The sequence below is a fragment of the Salvelinus sp. IW2-2015 genome, linkage group LG8 (assembly GCF_002910315.2).
Source record: "Salvelinus sp. IW2-2015 linkage group LG8, ASM291031v2, whole genome shotgun sequence".
NCBI lineage: Eukaryota > Metazoa > Chordata > Actinopteri > Salmoniformes > Salmonidae > Salvelinus > Salvelinus sp. IW2-2015.
This window is the reverse complement of record NC_036848.1, coordinates 42,705,123-42,725,390: the sequence shown is the minus strand read 5'-3', so window position 1 is coordinate 42,725,390 and position 20,268 is coordinate 42,705,123. Positions and strand designations below refer to the sequence as shown.

The 20,268-nt window shown below is 44.6% G+C and overlaps 1 protein-coding gene across 1 annotated transcript in view; it reads right to left on the bottom strand.

The window, feature by feature from the left end:
- The window catches only part of sdk2b (sidekick cell adhesion molecule 2b), a 152,956-nt gene that overhangs the window by 11,008 nt on the left and 121,680 nt on the right, over positions 1-20,268 (bottom strand). The window contains exons 41-48 of the mRNA XM_070445038.1: positions 20,012-20,198; positions 18,596-18,733; positions 17,869-18,075; positions 17,522-17,647; positions 16,262-16,426; positions 15,842-15,982; positions 14,184-14,322; positions 7,068-7,209 (exon numbers count right to left, since the gene is read on the bottom strand). Of these exons, the coding sequence (XP_070301139.1) occupies positions 7,068-7,209; positions 14,184-14,322; positions 15,842-15,982; positions 16,262-16,426; positions 17,522-17,647; positions 17,869-18,075; positions 18,596-18,733; positions 20,012-20,198 (1,245 nt within the window). The remainder of the gene's footprint in view (positions 1-7,067; positions 7,210-14,183; positions 14,323-15,841; positions 15,983-16,261; positions 16,427-17,521; positions 17,648-17,868; positions 18,076-18,595; positions 18,734-20,011; positions 20,199-20,268) is intronic.

The following is a 20,268-nucleotide window of genomic DNA, read 5'->3' as shown; positions in this document are numbered from 1 at the left end:
CACGGCTATCTGATTCCAAGAAAAATCACCCTCCTCCTCTGTGCTCTCTTTCTCCTCTTCTTTTCTTTCTACAGTGAATCAAAAACAGATATTGCATACAGCAAAGTCCTCAGCTTTTAAAACCACTTCAGTAGACAGGGATATAGCACACTGTTTAACAGTTTCCTAACTTAATTTGAGTTGCTTAGCGAATAAATCTTGTGGTAATATCATTAGTTACATGAACATTTTTCTCTCTAGTGAGGAAATTCCCTATAAAAAGTTTTGCATCATCCAATGTGAAGTATCAATGGTCTCTGAGTGTCCCATTATAGCATTGTAGCTTCATTGTAAGCACTTCAACCCCACTAGGCAGCGATGGGACCGAATGAAAGGCATTCTTGCCATGCTTCCTCCACTTTCAGCAACACAACAAGAGACAAACGAGCAAAGCAGCCCTCACACTGATCTCAGAACAGATTAAGCCTCTCCAAGTCAAGTGACATTACCTCACTCCAGAAGTATTTGCTAACGCTGTGTCCTGAAATGCTGCTGCTGTGCATGTTTGTGTACAGACTTTGAGCGTGGGAAGTTTGTGTTATGTGCATGCATGTGTGTGTGTGTGTAGCTGGTTGACACACTGGATTGCATCCCACTCCGGCACACCCTCACTAGGGCTTTGGAGTGTGTGGGGAACAGATGTTTCGTTCTCCTGAAATGTTACCATCCACCACTCCCTCTCTTCCACCCTCCCTCCTTTCCCTTCCTCACTCCCTCTCTTCCACTCTCCCTCCTTTCCCTTCCTCACTCCCTCCCTCTCTTCCACCCTCCCTCCTTTCTTCCTTCACTCCTCACTCCCTCTTTCCACCCCCCTCCTTCCCTTTCTCCTTCCTCATCTCCTCTCTTCCACCCTCCCTCCTTCCCTTTCCCTCAACTCCTCTCTTCCACCCTCCCTCCTTTCCCTTCTCCACTCCCCTCCCTCTCTTCCACCCTCCTCCTTTCCCTTCCTCACTCCCTTCCCTCTCTTCACCCTCCCTCCTTTCCCTTCCTCACTCCCTCTCTTCACCCTCCCTCCTTTTCCCTTACCTTCACTCCTCTCTTCCACCCTCCCTCCTTTCCTTCCTCACTCCCTCCTCTCTTCCACCCTCCCTCCTTTCCCTTCCTCTCTTCTCCAACCCTCGCCCCTCCCCCTAAAAACTTCCCCCTCGCACCCTCCCTCCCTTTCCCCCTCTCACTCCCTCTCCCCCCCTCTCCTTTCCCTTCCTCAACTCCCTCTCTGTCACCTCCCTCCTTTCCCTTCCTATCACTCCCTCTCTTGCCACCCTCCCTCCTGTTCGCCTTCCTCATTCGTGATGTCCTCTCTTCCACCCTCCCTCCTTTCCCTTCCTCACTCCCTCTCTTCCACCCTCCCTCCTTTCCCTTCCTCACTCTCTCCATTCCACATCCTCGTCCAAAAGAAACTCAAGGGTCCTATTGTGGGATCTACACTAAAATAAGATGCGTTAAATTATGCCCTGAGGTGGTACAGCCTGTGAAATGGTGATTCCTTCGAACACATTAAAGGCTAATTAGGGGAGATGCTATGAATGGGCCAAGGCTTTAGGCATGAAACTCAGCTCTACACAGTCCCCGGGGGAGTTACCCTTCTATCTAAGGAAAAGAGAGAGACACCATACCAGCCAGTGGCAGATCCAAGACTGCTCTTTGCATAATTATTATGTTAAGTAACTAGAGTATCTAGAGAGATTAAGACTTCATCTCATTAACATGTGGAATATTTCTGACTGCCGTTGTCTTTGGCGGAGGGTGGTTTTCATTTTCGCGTTGATAGCAACTTAAGGTTGAAATTTTATGCTGATGAATTGCTMAAATATGCTGCTGTCGACATCATCTGTATACTTCTGGCCCTTCTTTGTACACTGTGTTAACTAACCTCCAGACGAGCTTCAATACCATACAACTCTCCTTCCGTGGCCTCCAACTGCTCTTAAATGCAAGTAAAACTAAACGCATGCTCTTCAACCGATCGCTGCCCGCACCTGCCCGCCCGTCCAGCACCACTACTCTGGACGGTTCTGAATATGTGGACAATTACAAATACCTAGGTGTCTGGTTAGACTGTAAACCAACTGGCTCCAGGTCATCTATAAGTCTCTGCTAGGTAAAGCCCCGCCTTATCTCAGCTCACTGGTCACCATAGCAGCACCCACTCGTAGCACGCGCTCCAGCAGATATATTTCACTGGTCACCCCCAAAGCCAATTCCTACTTTGGCCGCCTTTCCTTCCAGTTCTCTGCTGCCAATGACTGGAACGAATATCAAAAATCACTGAAGCTGGAGACTTATATCTCCCTCACTAACTTTAAGCATCAGCTGTCAGAGCAGCTCATTATCATTGCACCTGTACATAGCCCATCTGTAAATAGTCCATCCAACTACCTCATCCCCATATATATATWTTTTTTTTGCTCCTTTGCACCCCAGTATCTCTACTTGCACATTCATCTTCTGCACATCTATCACTYCAGTGCTTAATTGCTAAATTGTAATTATTTCGCCACCATGGCCTATTTATTACCTTACCTCCCTAATCTTACCTCATTTGCACACACTGTATATAGATTTTTTCTATTGTGTTATTGACTGTACGTTTGTTTATTCCATGTGTAACTCTGCGTTTTTGTTTGTATCGCACTGCTTTGCTTTATCTTGGCCAGGTCGCAGTTGTAAATGAGAACTTGTTCTCAACTGGCCTACCAGGTTAAATAAAGGTGAACATTTTTTTTCTTTCGCTAATGACTTGAAGGAAACTGGTCTGAAAAAGATGTCTTAGGAAAAGAAATAGAGATGGAATAACACTCAAAATAGGTCAGAAATCACATTGACCTCGTCCTCCTAGAGATAAAACTCTCAACACCCAGGGATAAAGACAAGCTTCTTTATGGAGACAGAGATACAGAAGGTGTGGAGTCAAAGTGACATACAGTATTCTCTGAGAAAATCTCTAGTCTTCTCAGAAGACTCATTGCCCTAGAATACACTAAACAAATAYMAACACAACATGTAAAGTGYTGGTCCCATGTTTCATGAGCTGAAAAGAAGTTCCCAGAAATGTTCCATACGCACAAAAAGCTTATTTCTCTCAAATGTTATGCACAAATATGTTTACATCCCTGTTAGTGAGTTTCTCCTTTGCCAAGATAATCCATCCACCTGACAGGTGTAGCATATCAAAAAGCTGATTAAACTGCATGATCATTACACAGGTGCACCTTCTTCTGGGGACAATAAGGCCACTCTAAAATGTGAAATYTTGTCACACAACACAATGCCACAGATGTCTGAAGTTTTGAGAGAGTGTGCAGTTGGCATGCTGACTGCAGGAATGTCCACCAGAACTATTGCCAGAGAATTGAATGTTAATTTCTCTTCCATATCCGCCTCAAACGTCGTCCTAGAGAATTTCTCAGTACGTCCAACCGGCCTCACAACCGCAGACCACGTATAACCACGCCAGCCCAGGACCTCCGCATCCAGTTACTTTACATGCAGGATCGTCTGAGACCAGCCACTGAACAGCTGATGAAACTGAGGAGTATTTATGTCTGTAATAAATAATAAAGCCCTTTTGTGGGGGAAAACTCATTCTGATTGGCTTGGCCTGGCTGCTCAGTGGGTGGGCCTGGCTCCCAAGTGGGTGGGCTTATGCCCTCCCAGGCCCACACATGGCTGCGCCACTGCCCTGTCATGTGAAATCCATAGATTAGGACCTAAGGAATTTATTTMACTTGACTGATTTCCTTATATGAACTGTAACTCAGTAAAAYCGTTGAAATTGTTGCATGTTGGGCTTATATTTTGTTCAGTATAGATGGGGGCAAGAGTGGAATGCATAGTTGGGTCTTCAGTGCTGTTCTAGCTGTCAAACTGTTGTGAACTTTATCTTGGGAATTGGGGTTAAAAGAATCTCCCATAGCCCCTCCATAACCCTACACCCTATCACCCTGAGAGAGAGGGTGAGAGAGAGAGAGAAAGAGAGAGAGAGAAAGAGAGAGAGAGAAAGAGAGAGAGAGAGAGAAAGAGAGAGATAGAAAGAGAGAGATAGAAAGAGATAGAAAGAGAGAGGGAGAGAGAGGGAGATAGATAGATAGATAGATAGATAGATAGATAGATTATAACAGAAAGGGAGGATGGGGGTGCACTATTTCACTCTCATCATTGATACAGTGAGCACAGCAGGACCCCCAGGCAGCAGACAAACACTAGGACAGTACAGAGGGAGGAGGATGAGGTGTGTTTGTGTGTGTTTATGCGCTCGTGTAAGTGTGTGTTCGTGTGTGTGTAAATATGATTATAAAAAGTTGATTGCGGAATCCCCTAAAATCCAGCTGTACATCATTTGAGACAGGGATTTAGTGTGACTACAGAGTTTTAACCCCCCCTGCACACACACTGCTGTTGTTTAGGATGCACATATTCATCAGAGAGTTCTGACAGATTTGGCTCTGGGCTATTGTCTGAAAATGTAACATTGCTGTCTCAGTTTAACATAAAAAATCTATGTAAGGAATTATAGTCTTTTATTGTCAAGTATTTCCTCTGTTTCTCTCTCAATTCAATTCAAAGGGGCGTTATTGGCATGGAAACGTGTTTACATTGCCAAAGCAAGTGAAATACAAAACAAAAGTGAGAAGACTCAAAACAACATTTAATTAAAATAATCTTTCTCTATCTTTTTATGTTTTAGTGACTCTAGCATACTCACATCCTATTCTATTTTTGTTTGGTTCCAGGAAGTGACATCATATGACTTAATGGCATTTTAATAATGCTACAGACGAACCCTCGGAGTAGTTCCAGTCAAAACTATCATCTGCGTTGTTATGGGAGACAATCATAACACAGCAGACGTTTTTCAATGTGGTGTCTATGTCTCAGCTCCAGTAACACACAACGTCCATGGGTGGAGGACACACAGATWTTTTCTTTCCTCTCCCATGATGGAGCAACACACTGGCTGAGTTCCAAATGGCACTCTATTCCTTCTATAGTGCACTACTTTTGAAATGGGGCAATAAGGCACTACAAAAGGAATAGGGTGCCATTTGGGACATARCCATTATCTTCAAACCATCTCCCATCGCCTCAGAGATGAGCTCATTCCATTCTCTACCGCTGGTCTCTATCCAGAGTGTCACACACACAGACACACAGAGAGASGGTGACACTTGACTGAACAAACCGCCTAAGTCAACACTGTCTCCTGGCTTCTGGAGACTGTTTGTCTTGTCTACCTGCAGACAGCCCAGGCACAGTTGTGGTGGCCTGGTTGCCATGACAACCCCACATTAACTTATTTTTCTTCCAAATCCCTTCTTAAGAGGAAGACAATAGCCAACTTATACCTGCCACTGGAGGACTGGACTGGAGGCCTATAGGGCTTAATGAAGACAGCCCCAACCCCAACCCATGCGTGTGTACGTGTGCGTGTGTGAAAGCTGATGACCTGGAGTTATCCTCTCAATAAAACTTCAAAGGAGCATCACATTCCTGGTCATCTGGGTGATGATATGGCTGTGCTGTCAGAGGGGATGGCAGGGGAGCCGCGGGGCTAAGAGGAACAGGCTAGGCTCTGTGGGCTGCCAAGCCCATCAAATGGGACTCCTGTCTGGCCCCCTTAAGTCTGGGGTGGTGGCAGGGTTTGTTGGAGGGCTGGAGGGCTAGATATGGCTACTGTAGTTGAACTTGTTTGACAATACAGGGGTGTGGAACGGTAGATATGTCAGCCCGATGATGACATGTAAAAATGTCTCATATTGCAGGATGTTTTGGTTGTAGGGAAAGATCCTGTCCGTAGCAGTTGATTGGGTGGGAGATTTCTCCATTGATGTGAAAGAAGCTAAGCTTCTTTCCATAAGGTGGAGAGAGACTTCTGGCTCTTTGGAATTCACACTGGGATGGATTTAGTAGAAACTGAATCCCAAATGGCATCCTATTCCCTTTATAGTGCWCTAYTACAGTGCCATAGAGCTCTGGTCAAAATGAGTGCACTWTATAGGGAATARAGTCCTAGATCATTTGGGAAAGCTAGAGTAGAAAATTCTAAGATGAAAGAAAACATAGAAGGAAGGCTGAAACCAGGGGATTTTAGAACCGCTTTCCCCTCACTTTCATCTGACTGCCATCAAAACCAGACTACCAACCACAGGGTTTTCACACAAACCACAAGAGCAGAGTACAGGAGGGAAAGAGCGTGAACAAAAACAGCAACAAGGGGATCAGTATAGACACAGGGGGAAACGAGCTAGCCAGGAAAAAGATCAAAATGAAAGGCGAGATTCAAATTTCATTTGAGATCTGAGGGATAAAGAGAGAGGGAGATAAAGAGAGAGAGGAGAAGCAGAGAGAGAGAGAAAGATGAGAGAGAGGAAGCGAGAGAGACATCCAGTCCATTGATGAAAGCTGTTCATTGGGCCCCAGCCCTGTCTGTCCCTCTGATTCAGCAGATGCCAACAGCAGACTGGGACCGGTATTGAGGGGCATTATGGGTAACGGTTGCCCAAGACGAGGACAGGGCTGTGGAAGGAATCCAGTCTAGGCCTGAGAACACAGCCGACACTCCAGTCTGTGTGTGTATGTGTGCATGTGCATCCTCTGTGCTTGATTCCGACCACCACCAGAGCTGGGCACAGGCCACTGGCCCTACTCCCAGAACCTGCCTCCAGCTCAGACTGACAGCCCCATAGAGACCAGGAGAGACATGGGACACATTTCACTTCCAAACCTATCAATGCCCTGAGTGTGCTCACAGACAAGGTTACATTAGATCACAACCAGGTGCCTGGATAATGTACTGAGCCAATCACTCTGGCGTGCTGTTTCCTCTAGGTACAGATCTAGGATATAGCTGCTACCCCCCAGAACTAATCTTMACCATTAGTGGGGGAAATGCTGTTGCCACACCCCTAGATCAGCATCTAGGGGCATAGCATCAATGTGAAGGTGAGGTGCAGTGGGATTCAATATGTTGACAGACAGACAGTGTGACATACAGTGAGATGGGAGACGTTAAGAGTAGTAGTACATACTGTTGGTACCTGAGAGTCTGATATCTCAGATGGTTTCTCGGTCAGGCTGCTGCTCTCAGCCGGGATCAGATCGTTGTACTTGGTGGTGCTCAAATCCTCATCAGAGTAGTTTAGACTGCCTGGGCTGGGCCGAGGAGGAGACCTGAGGAGACAGGACCATATTTATATATWTATWTATATATATACATACCGTAAAATGAAACCATCAAGTGATGGATTTTAAACAAATACATGCTGTCATCGAATAACCCCATGCCATGATTAGATAGTGAAAAAACACACCRATCTCTTTCATAAGTGTTTTAAACAATACAAGCTAATTTTCCAACATTTCTGAAAATGGATATATAGCATTTTGGAAACAGAAAGTTCCATCCTTTTAAGCAAATTGTATTAAATCACACAAAAAATCACGCTCACACATCAGAGTGACATGGCACAGAGAAACTGTATGAAAGGAATCAGGGAAACAGTTGAAGGATACACACGGATGATCAGTGAAATGTACCGAACTCTCCAGGCACTTAACACTGATAGTCTACTTTCAAGGGATAAAAAGAGTGTTCCCTCTAATATCTGATGGAGACACTACATTGACTTTTGGTTTGGGTAGTGGTGGGAAGTGGGCAGGGTTGTTTATTATCAGGATCATGGGACAGCCATTAGATCCCAGCCTGCCTGCAGTCAGCATTAATCATCTCTTCTGATTAAACACCGTGGGCTGCCTGTGCATGCAATGGCTCAGTTAGCCTTGTGACCAACTCATGAATTGAACCCTTATGGAGTGGAGGAGCTCACTGTATAGGCAGACATCCCCATGCAGTCTCACATAGGAAGGCTCAGGATGTGTAGGTTAGGTTATGTTCGCTCTCTTGTAAAAGTTATCATCCATATGAACCGTGAAATCCATGTAAGAGTCAACAGCCATGTTTCATGGAGCATGGGTGACACTTTAAAAACCTCTCCATTCATAGATAAGTGTGGAGTGGAGGTTTACAAGAGCACGATTTATGAGTATGGAGTGAGAGATCTTTATGAGCAGTGGAGTGAGTGAATAAGTGTAGTGGATAGGGTCAAGGGGAGGGTATTGAGAATGCTTGTTATGAGAGCGAGAGGGGGAGAGAGAGAGACCTCACAACACCTACAAGTGGTTCCCTCAGAACAACTCTCTCAAAGCACTCAAGGGTCCTTCTTAAAATTCGGTGAAAAAAAGATGGCTTTGCGTTCTGCATAAGTTCCTCCACATTCTCCTCCCTCTGTCCCTAAGCCTGTTAAACAATCAGACATCTGTTTTTGATGATTGGCCCTGGTTGGTTAGGCCGGGACAGCCTCTCTCAATCTCTCTCCCCTCTTTCTCTCCCTCACTGTCTTTCTCTCTCTCTCCCCCAGGCCACACCAAACTGTTCAGTTTTACAGTCCAAAATCAACCTTATTTTGCATAAGTATTTTTTCCACAAATATTTTGTTTAGAGGTTGAGTGCATTCCCAAAACCAAACTTTGAAATAAAAGATTGAAACATGTTCAACTCTGAGCGTTTGTTCTGACACCCCCCTCCCCCCCATTTGAAGTCAAACTAAAATCTTAAACCTAGACTTTCAAATCTATTATCCCCCAACATTTGACAATTGGGGAGCCCCCCCCCCCCCCGCCAGAAAAGCAATGTACATGTATTTATTTTTTGTCCTGCTGTATCTGGGGCTCTGTAATAGACACATTGTGTGTGTGGGGGGGTGGGGGGGAGTAATCACAAGCATGGTACTAACAAATTTGAACTAAATCCCAACCCTAGAGAATCACGGAGAGAGCTGCAATTCAATTACATCTAATACTGTTAATAATTTGTAACAAGATTACATKTAATATTCTTGGATGCAGGAGTGAAATGATCACAATGGAAATCTATTCATGTATTATTGACATGTTCTATAAGTTAAAGGTCATGAACAGTCCAAAACATTTTTTTCTTGAAATTGGATGATATTTGAAGGAAACCTGATCAAAGTATGAAAAATAATTGCTGCTTCTACATTGATGAAGTTTGATCATAAAGTTACTGGTCTCCTCCCCATGTCAAACACTTGGATTCAGGAGGTTAGATTATTAAGGGGATACGGTGACATCACCTTAACYCTCATTTTAATACACCAATGGTAACATAATATTCTCTTACCTAATGTAAATAAGTACCGCCTTATAACCAACATCATAGAAGGTGTGTTTGCAGAGGGTTGTGGTTTATATAGCTACATACTCTACTGGTGCCAATATCTGACTAAGTTGTCAGCAAATATAATTAAAAGTTTACCCCATTCATCYATGGCAAAGATACTTATATATTTACTCTTTCATCTCTTTCATCTGTGTCTGGTGTTACTAGCTAGCTATGTCTTCAGCCAGCATGGAACAAAAGGGGCGGAAGGGTCAGTCAAAACTCAGCCGCAGTTGTCATGTCAACACATCTGTCAGTGCTGCTGTGAACTGCATCACAAGAGACATGCAAAATGTGAAATGTATATCAAAAAATAATTTAAGAAAAGGATATAATTGATGCAATTTCAATGTTGTTTGAGTTGCTTTGTGTATCACCAAATTTGCTTGAGATGACTTTACTGCAACACTTCTCACYKCATCCAAGTTGTTTAACAAGAGCTGTCATGAACATAAGCTCCCGCCAACTCAGCCTGTCTTTTCAAACTTCCTGGTAGTTAGCCATGAGAGTAAAAGTACTTTTCAGAAAGGGGAGTTCAGGACCTTTCATTTTGGCCCATAAATGGCTGTTAGTAGATCCTTGATCCTATAACCTCCACCACTGTGACCTTGCTGACAGCCCTGTTAGATAGAGGAGGACACACAGTCACTAATGAAGGACTGCACCGCTTGATAAGTGATACAAGTTGCAACATAAGTTGCAACATTCTCCTTGCTCCTCCAGATAAGGTCCGGATCATGTTGAGCTAGCTCAGGTCTCCTCTGTCACGTCCCAGCTGTCTGGAACCTGGACAACGCTAACATCCATCTTCCTGGAGCCGTTGGAGGAATTGCTGAGCAAGTCTGCTGTCCATTTGCTGTTGGATCAGAGCCTATCCCAGCCCAGCCCAAGTCTGATGTCTGTCTGCTGTTGGCCTTAACGTCCCCAGACTGACATAGACAAGACAAGTCTCCCTTCGTCATTTAGATAAAAAGCAGTTCACTGTGTTATAACATGTCAACACAAACTCTCAATGACAAACCTGTAACTTCGTCCCATCACATTCTCCCATCTGCAGTAAGATCTATACAAATCTCCACTACTAATTCAAATTGCTTATTGGTCCTGGGCTAATATCACGCACCAGACGTTACAACAAGATGCACATTGGGCTGTTCCACAATAGTCTCTTCTGTGAGTAAGGACTGGTTCCACAAGATTAGTCGTGGCTGGGATAGCCCTGCTATGAGCAGACAGGGTTAAGGAGTGAATGTGAAGAAATRTTATTGTCGGCCCTGTGGGAGATTATGATAAACTTCTTGTTTAACAATTCAGAGGAAGCTCTGCTCAAGACCCACTCCTCCCCTCCCTCCCTCCCTCCCTTAACCCTCCGCCTCCCTCTCTTCCCCCATCACTCAGACGCTCATCCACTGTTGAGTGAGGTGTGAAATATTTAACAGTTCTCAAGTGTAGAGGGGTAGTAGCACACTCTTTACCCTCTCGTAAACCACCAAATTTTGTATTTCTTTAAAATGTATTTATCCTTTATTAAACTAGTCAAGTCAGTTAARAACAAATTCTTATTTACAATGACGGCCGACGAAAAGGCAAAAGGCCTCCTACGGGGACGGGGGCTGGGATTAAAAATGTCAAAAATAAATAAAARATATAGGACAAAACACACATCACGACAAGAGAGACAACACAACACTACATAAAGAGRGACCTAAGACAACATCATAGCAAGGTAGCAACACATGACAACATAGCATGGTAGCAACACAACATGACAACAACATGGTAGCAACACTACATGGTAGCAGCACAAAACATGGTACAAACAWTATTGGGCACAGACAACAGCACAAAGGGCAAGAAGGTAGAGACAACAATACATCACACAAAGCAGCCACAACTGTCAGTAAGAGTGTCCATGATTGAGTCTTTGAATGAAGAGATTGAGATAAAACTGTCCAGTTTTTGTGTTTGTTGCAGCTTGTTCCAGTCGCTAGCTGCAGTGAACTGAAAATAGGAGCGATCCAGGGATGTGTGTGCTTTGGGGACCTTTAACAGAATCTGACTGGCAGAACGGGTGTTGTATGTGAAGGATGAGGGCTGCAGTAGATATCTCAGATAGGGGGGAGTGAGGCCTAAGAGGGTTTTATAAATAAGCATCAACMAGTGGGTCTTGCGACGGTTAACAAAGATGACCAGTTAGAGTGCAGGAGTATAGAGTGCAGTGATGTGTCCTATAAGGAGCATTGGTGGCAAATCTGACGGCTGAATGGTAAAGAMCATCTAGCCGCTCGAGAGCACCCTTACCTGACGATCTATAAATTACGTCTCCGTAATCTAGCATGGGTAGGATGGTCATCTGAATCAGGGTTAGTTTGGCAGCTGGGGTGAAAGAGGAGCGATTACGATAGAGGAAACCAAGTCTAGATTTAACTTGCCTGCAGCTTTGATATGTGCTGAGAGAAATAAAGGTGARATACAAATACAAATAAAAWGGACAGTCTTGCCATACTCCCAAGTACTTGTATGAGGTGACTACCTCATGCTCTAAACCCTCAGAGGTAGTAATCTAGTAGGGGTAGTAGGTGGGTGGGTGTATAGTGAATGCCTAAGGGGTGTAATCCACCCATACACCCCACATCACCCCCTCCTCTGCCCCCTTCCTCAGGCCCGTGGGACTCAATTAACAATAGGTGCTCTAGCGTTCCACAGCACAGTGCACTCTGGGAGTGCTTCAAGCTCCTTTAACTCACACCCTCATTCCTTCACGTATCACTGTAGATGTAAACACACTGGCTCAAACAACACAATAGAGCAACACTGTTTCAATCCTCTCTTCCTCAGAGTGAGGAGATCCAGTACGGATAGCAGTCTCCAGTTATTCCCCTCCTTACACCTCAGCTATGGGGAGTTCAAAGATAGCAGAGGTACATCTGAGCATTCCTCCTCTCACCCCTCCTCTCACTCCTTCTCACCGTTCTTCTCACCCCTCCTCTCACTTGGCTAGCTGGCTGCTCCTCAAAGGCCAGGGCACCTTTGATCCTTCCCCAAGGGCAAACACACACACACACCTCCCGTGGATAAAGGACAGGGCAAATTCCCCCGGGCACAGCATCAGAACATCAGAGCAGAGGGCACCTGGCTCTCCAGCTGGTTGTTGTGAGCTCGCTCGCCGTCAGTCCCAAATGGAGCCCTATTCCCTATTTAGTGCTCTACTTGGGATGCTCACACAGTCAGTCAGTCACACTCATCTTAATACTATCTCCTCTAACCTAATACCATCGCGCTGGCAATACTACACACACAATTACACACTCCACACAGAGCCTGCAATATATTGCAATGTGGTGGTCATTCCTAATGTACTGATAAAACACAGAAATAAAAGACCAATTCCAATAGTGGCAATGCTGTGATCGCTCATAATATGGCAAGACAATATGAATACACACTGGGTAYRGTTGCAAAGGGAGGGCATATTACTGCTGGAAACYTTCTAACGTTACCAGTAAACTACCAGGATTTTGGTAACTTGTACCTTGTTGGGTACTTCAGATTATCACAGGTGTCTTTAATTATCTCTGGCCCTCTGTGGGGCCTTATCACATGTAAAATACATCAAATAATCAAATAAGATGATTTTAGAATAATGACAAAGCTGTAAAACATTATCCTGAATATAAACCATTAGCTTAGTGAATACCATTGGTGTTTAATATGAGGGTTTCAGAATGAAATTATCCTTTATATATTTTATTAAACCTTTTTTTTACTATGTCAATATGTCTTTGTTGTAAATGTTTTGGCGCCAAACTGATGGCAATTATGAAAAAAGTCGATAGTTGGAAGAGTTGCAGAGTTAAGTAAAAAGAATAYCATTGTTGATTAGATGCTTTTTTAATTAATTAGTCTATTTTCTCTTGAACCATATGGTCTATCCACTAGAAACTCATGGACAATATGGACACAGACATATATATATATATATACATATATATTCTTTTTTTTAATACTATATATGAATACTTTTCAAGTATAAATTACCAAAATTACCATAAATTACCAAAATTATAGACATTTCTGGTTACTTCGGTAAATTAGCGGTAGCTTTGCAACTGGGGTGATCATCTAATGGAAAATAAAGGGTCATGGGTTTATAACTGTGACTCAATCCATATTCAGTCCCTCCTGGTGAGTTTGGTCAGCTGCCATTCAGATCACTGGTCCAAAGTGCCAGACAATGAGATTAACAGAGACAAGGTAATGAACTCATCAACAGTTAAGCTGTGGACAGTGGAATATTCCAGACCTGGGTTCAAAAACAATTTCAAATACTTTGGCTGGGCTTGATTGATCTTGCCTGGTGCAATGGAACCAATAGAATAGTCATAAAAGTACAGATCCTGCCCATCTGGCAATCTAGGCAAGCTAAAGCGAATGCTTAATGTTTTTGAAAGATTTTAAATAGTACTTGAACCCAGGTCTGTAATACACTGCCTCATTAGAAAAAGCAGCAGTTCTCTGTGTGTACTGTTTTCCAGTGGAAACAGAGTTTTATAGGAGTATCCATTCCAATCCATTCCAGCATAAAGTCCTTTCCATCCATCCATCAGCCTCAGTTGGACTTCTCAAGGCATGAAGTCATAGTGTTCCTCAATGACAAACACAGAACCATAATAATTAGTATTGTGTACCGTATGGTACTGTATACAGTACCATAAACATATTCAAACCAGTCAATTTAATGGGGTAGTGCAAGATTTTGACAATAAGTCAGATGAAGTCATGGATACCATTTTTATGTCTGCGTGCAGTTTGAAGGTAGTTGAAGGTAGTTTCGCGAACCATAGCTAACTAGCGTTAGCGCAATGCCTGGAAGTCTACCAGAACAGCTAGCATACTAGTTACTGACCTGGTGTAGACGCCGTTCTTACGGCAGAAGGAGTTCTTGACGGACAGCCGGCGGTTGTTGAGTTCCAGGGCGGGGAAGCGTCCCTCGTCCAGGCTGACCATATCTCCATGGGTCAGGGCATTACAGTTAGAGTTGTTCCCTGATGAACACACATAGGGAGACACTGTGTGACCACAGGCCAGAGGGATGGACGGACAGGCAGGTGGGGGTTAGTGATGCTGTGAAGAGGATGCATGGAGGTTGTATTATGTATGTCATGTACAGAAGCCCACTCTAGTACTGTTTAAAAAAAAATAAAATTTAGGGGTGGATCAGCTTTAGTACAGTTACTATTGTATGGTTATGTCCCAAATGGCACCCTATATGGGTCCTGGTCAAAAGTAGTGCACTACATAGGGAATAGGGTGCCATTTGGGGCATACCCGTTGAGTTCTATAGAAACACAAGATGATGGATCATGAATGGATGTTATGCATATGCTATGTATTGTACTCTACCACTACTACTGTTACTACTGAGTTCAATAGAAACTAGAAGAGTGACTGGAAATACCACAATGATGTCATCACCAGTATATTAGGTGAGTTTAGCCAGGAATCTAAACATTGATAACAGATTCCACAAGATTCAACAACAAAAAAACTGCCTTTAAACCTAAACAAAAACAAAGTCCAGGTCAATAGCCTTATGAGATCATGTTGATGGACAGACACAGATCTAAAATGTGTCTTGTTGCTTCTCTGGCCTACCCTCTGGCCTACCCTCTGGCCTACCCTCTGGCCTACCCTCTGACCTACCCTCTGGTCTACCCTCTGACCTACCCTCTGGCCTACCCTCTGGCCTACCCTCTGGTCTACCCTCTGTTCTACCCTCTGACCTACCCTCTGACCTACCCTACCCTACCCTCTGACCCTGCTTTGCAAGTGCTTTGATCAGCAGACTCCAAGGGCCTGGGTCTACAGTATGAGAATATTATCCCTGCCTATGAATGAAGTGGGAATCTACGAGAAGGAAAGGGTCCAAACATCTACTACCCCCCTTACACAGCAGACCCCTCCAAGGGCATCTGGCGGCAAAGCTGTCGTTCTGCAAACATTTAGTCACTATAACGAGCTGATTTGTAAACGTGCACCGGTCCAGTATTCCATGAGGGGGGTTACAGGGGGTCTGTGAGAGTATCTCTGTGTTAGAGAGCAGAGAAGGGAGGGAAGCGAGAGACGAGAGAGAAGGGAGAGAAGAGAAGAAAAGACCTCTTGTGTTTCAGACCCGTGGGTTGCCCCAGCCTGGCAGCCTGGCACTGGCAGCGCCACACAGCAGAGAGAAGTGCTGAGGCAGAGGAAATACCTGCTGATGTCAGAGAGGAGCAGACTGTACAACTAGATAGGCCCCCTACTATACTCCTCCTCTACAGATCACTGTCTCTTTCTCTCATTTCTCCCTGTCTCTCTCTCTCTCTATCCACCACTTCTCCCTCTCTCCCCCTTTACTTCCCCTTTCCCCTCTTTCTCCTTCTCTCTCTCTCTCCCCCCATAGGCTATATGCCAAAAGTAGACCATTGTAGAATAGAAATACAGAATCTTTGAGATAAAAAGGAACATAACAAAGACCTTGTTGTCTAGTAATATGATGCTGATCATGTCTTCCGCTCGACCTCTCACCTGATTCAGACTTCTTGGCGTACTTCTTGCTCTGTCCTCTGATGATAAGGATGAAGACCAGTAGGAGGATGAAGATGAGTCCCACGAGAGCCACCACCACAAGGAACCACCACTCCTCATAGAACGGCGCCACCTTTTTGGCTAGAGGAGAAGAACACACGCAATATAACAACTGGACTAAACACAAGGACAGAGCAGGGAGCACTGATGCAAAGGTAGCATCTGAAAACTCTATATTTTCTGTTACACTGATTATTCTTAAATTCTATAAAATGAGGTAAGATTTTCTCATTGATTAACATGAAAACCTGAAGTTCAATTACCATTGTGTCCCAAATGTCACCCCTATGGACCCTGGTCAAAAGCAGTGCACTAGGGAATAGGGTGACATTTGGGACATAGATATATGAAATAACTCACCAGATATGGAGGCTGAGGGTGGACTAGGAGATCCGTAGCCGTAGTCGTTCACTCCAATGACCCGGAAGTCATAACTAACTCCTTGCTTCAGAATGTCCATGTTGAAGGTGTATGACGTCACTTCCTTTGGGATGTCCTTGATCAAGATATCCCACAAGCCTTCATCTGTTGGCAGAGTAGAAGAAGTAGAAGAAGGTTTTTGGATGAGTAGTAATCAAACATGAAAAAACTGCGGTAAACGAGACTGAAAGTAGTCATTATATAATCGATAGAAAAGCCCATTTAAAAGCCTATACGTTAGTATAAAACATAATCTGGCTATATCCAAGGTAATTCAAACCATATAAACATCATGCAATTCATATATTGTAAATCTCCCATAATGCTCTCTGTCTTTGAGAGGTACACAACCGTATAAAAAGACAGTAGGTATGATTCACAAGATGGAATATTATGGGATGTTTCATGTTTGCTTTTGTAATGGCTGCCAGAATCCATAAGGGCTAAGTGCTAATAACCATAAATCTTCCTAGGAGTTTGATGTTTATGGAGTGCTCAAGAACATCAGCCAACACCAGAGTTCATTTAAAGTTTATGTCACTAGTGAAGTACGGAGATATGAAGGGTAAAGTTCATCTGTAGTAGCGCCAGGAGTTTTTCCTGACAATGAAAAACTGTGACATAGTAACTAGTAATATGGACAGCTGAGTAGTCCTACTGATGTTGTTAGGGACAGGCTCGTATGCTACCAAGTGAATCTGCATGATACTTTCTTAACATCTGGGGCTCAGTGCCCCCCACTCCCATCCACCCATTCCTCAAGTCACCAGTGGTGTAATCCATCCCTCTCTATGTGCCTCCATCCATCATTCCTCTATTCCCGCTGTACAGCTGTCAATCACAGACGAAACCTGTCGTTACGTCTCAAGCTCCGCTGCACCCCAATCAATACTCCATTAAAAGAATAGTGAGTTTACATCATCGTCTGTTGGGACCATATTGACACCCTATTCTAAATCATATTATTCCTGTGGAAGCAAGTACCAAGCTGGGTTAACAGATTGCATGATTGGAAAGGATTGTGAACTGTGGATCAATCTGGAAGTATCCAATATGTCCACCAGCGCCAGAAATGAAAACTGTCCAGAACATAGTTCGCTGGAGATGTACCGTTGAGGCCCTTTGCTCCACTAGAAGCTAAAAGGAATAAGTCAAGCAAGTGGAGTCCAGTCCAGWATGTCACGTGTTGGGTGTATATACCTGAGGGTCTGGCCTCGATGACGTAGCGTGTGATAGGCGACCTCCCGGGGTCACCGTTAGCCCAGTGGATAGTCAGAGCTGAGCCATAGCGAGAGATGAAGGGCTCTCCAGGGGGGCCGGGGGCTCCTGCATGGTGGTCAAAGGTTAGAGAAAGGTTTGAGGGTCAGGCAACCTCAATATACCTTCAAAATATTAGGGCATATTCAGGGCCTAAGCTTAACTTGAGATCCGCACACTCTGGCATTTGTAAATCATTCATTGATGTCAATTAAGTATTTGCACAGAAGGTTGAGTTAAGTGTGCATATTGCAAGTCAGGATATGGGCCTCRGCCAGAGGTAGACRAACCTTCCCCAGGCCCCATGGTGATGTTAGCCTCCACCTCAGGCCCATAGGTGAACGTCTTGGCCCGGATCCTGAAGTTGTAGGTAACCCCGTCAGCCAGATCCTTAATCTTCATCCAGAACGGGGCCCCTTTGACGTCCACCGTCACTATCTTACTGACGCCTGGGGGGGAGGGGGAGTGAAGACAGTCGGCACAGGCCACGGTAGACTCTAGACAAACACACCACATTTAGAGTGGGGCTAATACCCAGGGACTGGATTGGAACAACACATACACACACACACACACACACACACACACACACACACACACACACACACACACACACACACACAGGCACACTCCAACAGTTGTTGGGACATACATGGGAAATGAATGAAAAGGGTTAACATAGCAACATTATCAACTGATTCAGCATGCTATTTGGCGTCAACAAAGGAAATAATGGCCACCACTCACTCAGCAATGGAAAAATATAGTTTTTCAATGTAGTTATTAGGTATGTTGATGTTTAGCCTACCCTCATACAGTGAGAGAGACTCAGGTTGTGTCCTAAATGACACTCTATTCCCCTATATAGGGCACTACTTTTGATAAGGGCCCATAGGGCCCTGGTCAAAAGTAGTGCACTACAAARGAATAGGGTGTAATTTGGGATGCAGACTCAGAGATGGGTGAGTTGTCAGATGTGAGGTGGGATGCGTCGAACAGGTTGAGGGGGTGTCTTACCGTCCACAGGGGTGCAGGGCTCGTAGACCAGCCGGTAGCCCTCCAGGATGCCGTTGGGGTAGGTGGGCTCGCCCCAGGACACGTTGACTGAAGTAGTGGTCAGCTCACTGAAGTGGATGAAGCTGGGAGCGCTGGGGGCTGGAGGTCAGAGGACACACAGGTCAGAGGTTAGGGGGTCAGAGGACACACAGGTCAGAGGTTAGGGGGTCAGAGGACACACAGGTCAGAGGTTAGGGGGTCAGAGGAATGTACAGTTATATTTTGGATTGTGTACATTAGGATGGCCCTTTGACAGACTAGCGTCCAGGGGGTGTACTTGTACATCAAGCTGCCTCACACTACAGAAACAAGAGATAGGCTCCTGMTYCTATGACCCTTTCTCGCATTAGCCAAGGCCCTTTTTATTGTCTCAGCCTCTGAACCCAGGCCTATGTGTGCATGTGAAGGATGCCCTCGATTTTGAAGACGCAAAGTCATTTCAAAACTATTGATGATGTGCTGTTTGCTTTTAGAGTCATTTAATGTCCCCAGGGCATGACAGCCATCATACCGTCAGGCTCCAGTAATAATAGGCTAGTGACATAGATGAGCTTSTGACACTACTACTGTACAAAGAACACAGCTCTCCTGTTCTCTTAAGTCGTTGAGCAGGACTATTTGGAACCCTCAAACACAGGCTTCATTGTGTGATGAGCCTCCTGCTATCAGCCCTGTGTATCTCTTCTCCTCCCTCTCTTGCCCTCTCCTCAACACACTTGTCATCTGCTTCCATCTATTCCGTCTCTCGCCTAAAAGGTTAGAGCACATCCCCCCTCTGTGTCTTCCAACCCACGCCTCCCCTCCCCCTTGAGATATCAAACACAGCAAACTGCAAAAAATTTTACAAGGGGATCGGATGAAAAACAAATTTCTACAGTGACTGTACAGAAAGGAGGGGGGAGGATGATCTTTGGAGGGAAAAACAATCTGGCGACTGTCTTATGTTGCTATTTAGATCACTRTGCCAGAGAGAATGCATTTCCAAGAAACCACAGGAAGGAGTTTTGAGACAAAAAACTCCAAAGAACGAAARAAATWGCCTCTAAACATTTTCATACCATCTCATACCAAACAAGACTGTCCAGGAAACCAGCGGATGAGTCAAGAGACTGAAAGAGGCCATTGATAGGGAACTGATGTTTATGCCGTGTGGTTTCTAACATTTCTGGCTTGGCATGCTGACACCAACATTAGGTGCATCGTATAAAAGCTCACAGATAGAAACCCTTGGAATGTTTGAGGGAGTTGGAGGAGGAATTTGAATTTAAGTCAATAAAATTGCTTTCCTTTCATTTTAAGAAACAGACAACTCCTGTGGGTTTCTTTACATGGCAGTATACTGTTTACTGTATACAATATACATGACAGTATGCTTACCAGCCTGCTGTGTGCGGCCCCTGGTCGGGGGGCTCCGGGGCCCGTCCCCAGCTGCGTTGAAGGGGGCCACACTTATCATGTAGGTGGTGTATCCAGTCARGTTCTTCAGCTTGACCCCTCCCTCTGGCAAGAACAGGGTCCGCAGCCTCTCTGTCTCGTTCTTACGCTGGAACTCCCAGAAGTACACCTGGAGGGAGGAGGAGATATGGAAAACAGACACATATTAGCTCATAGTAAAGATATCCTTTACATCCCAC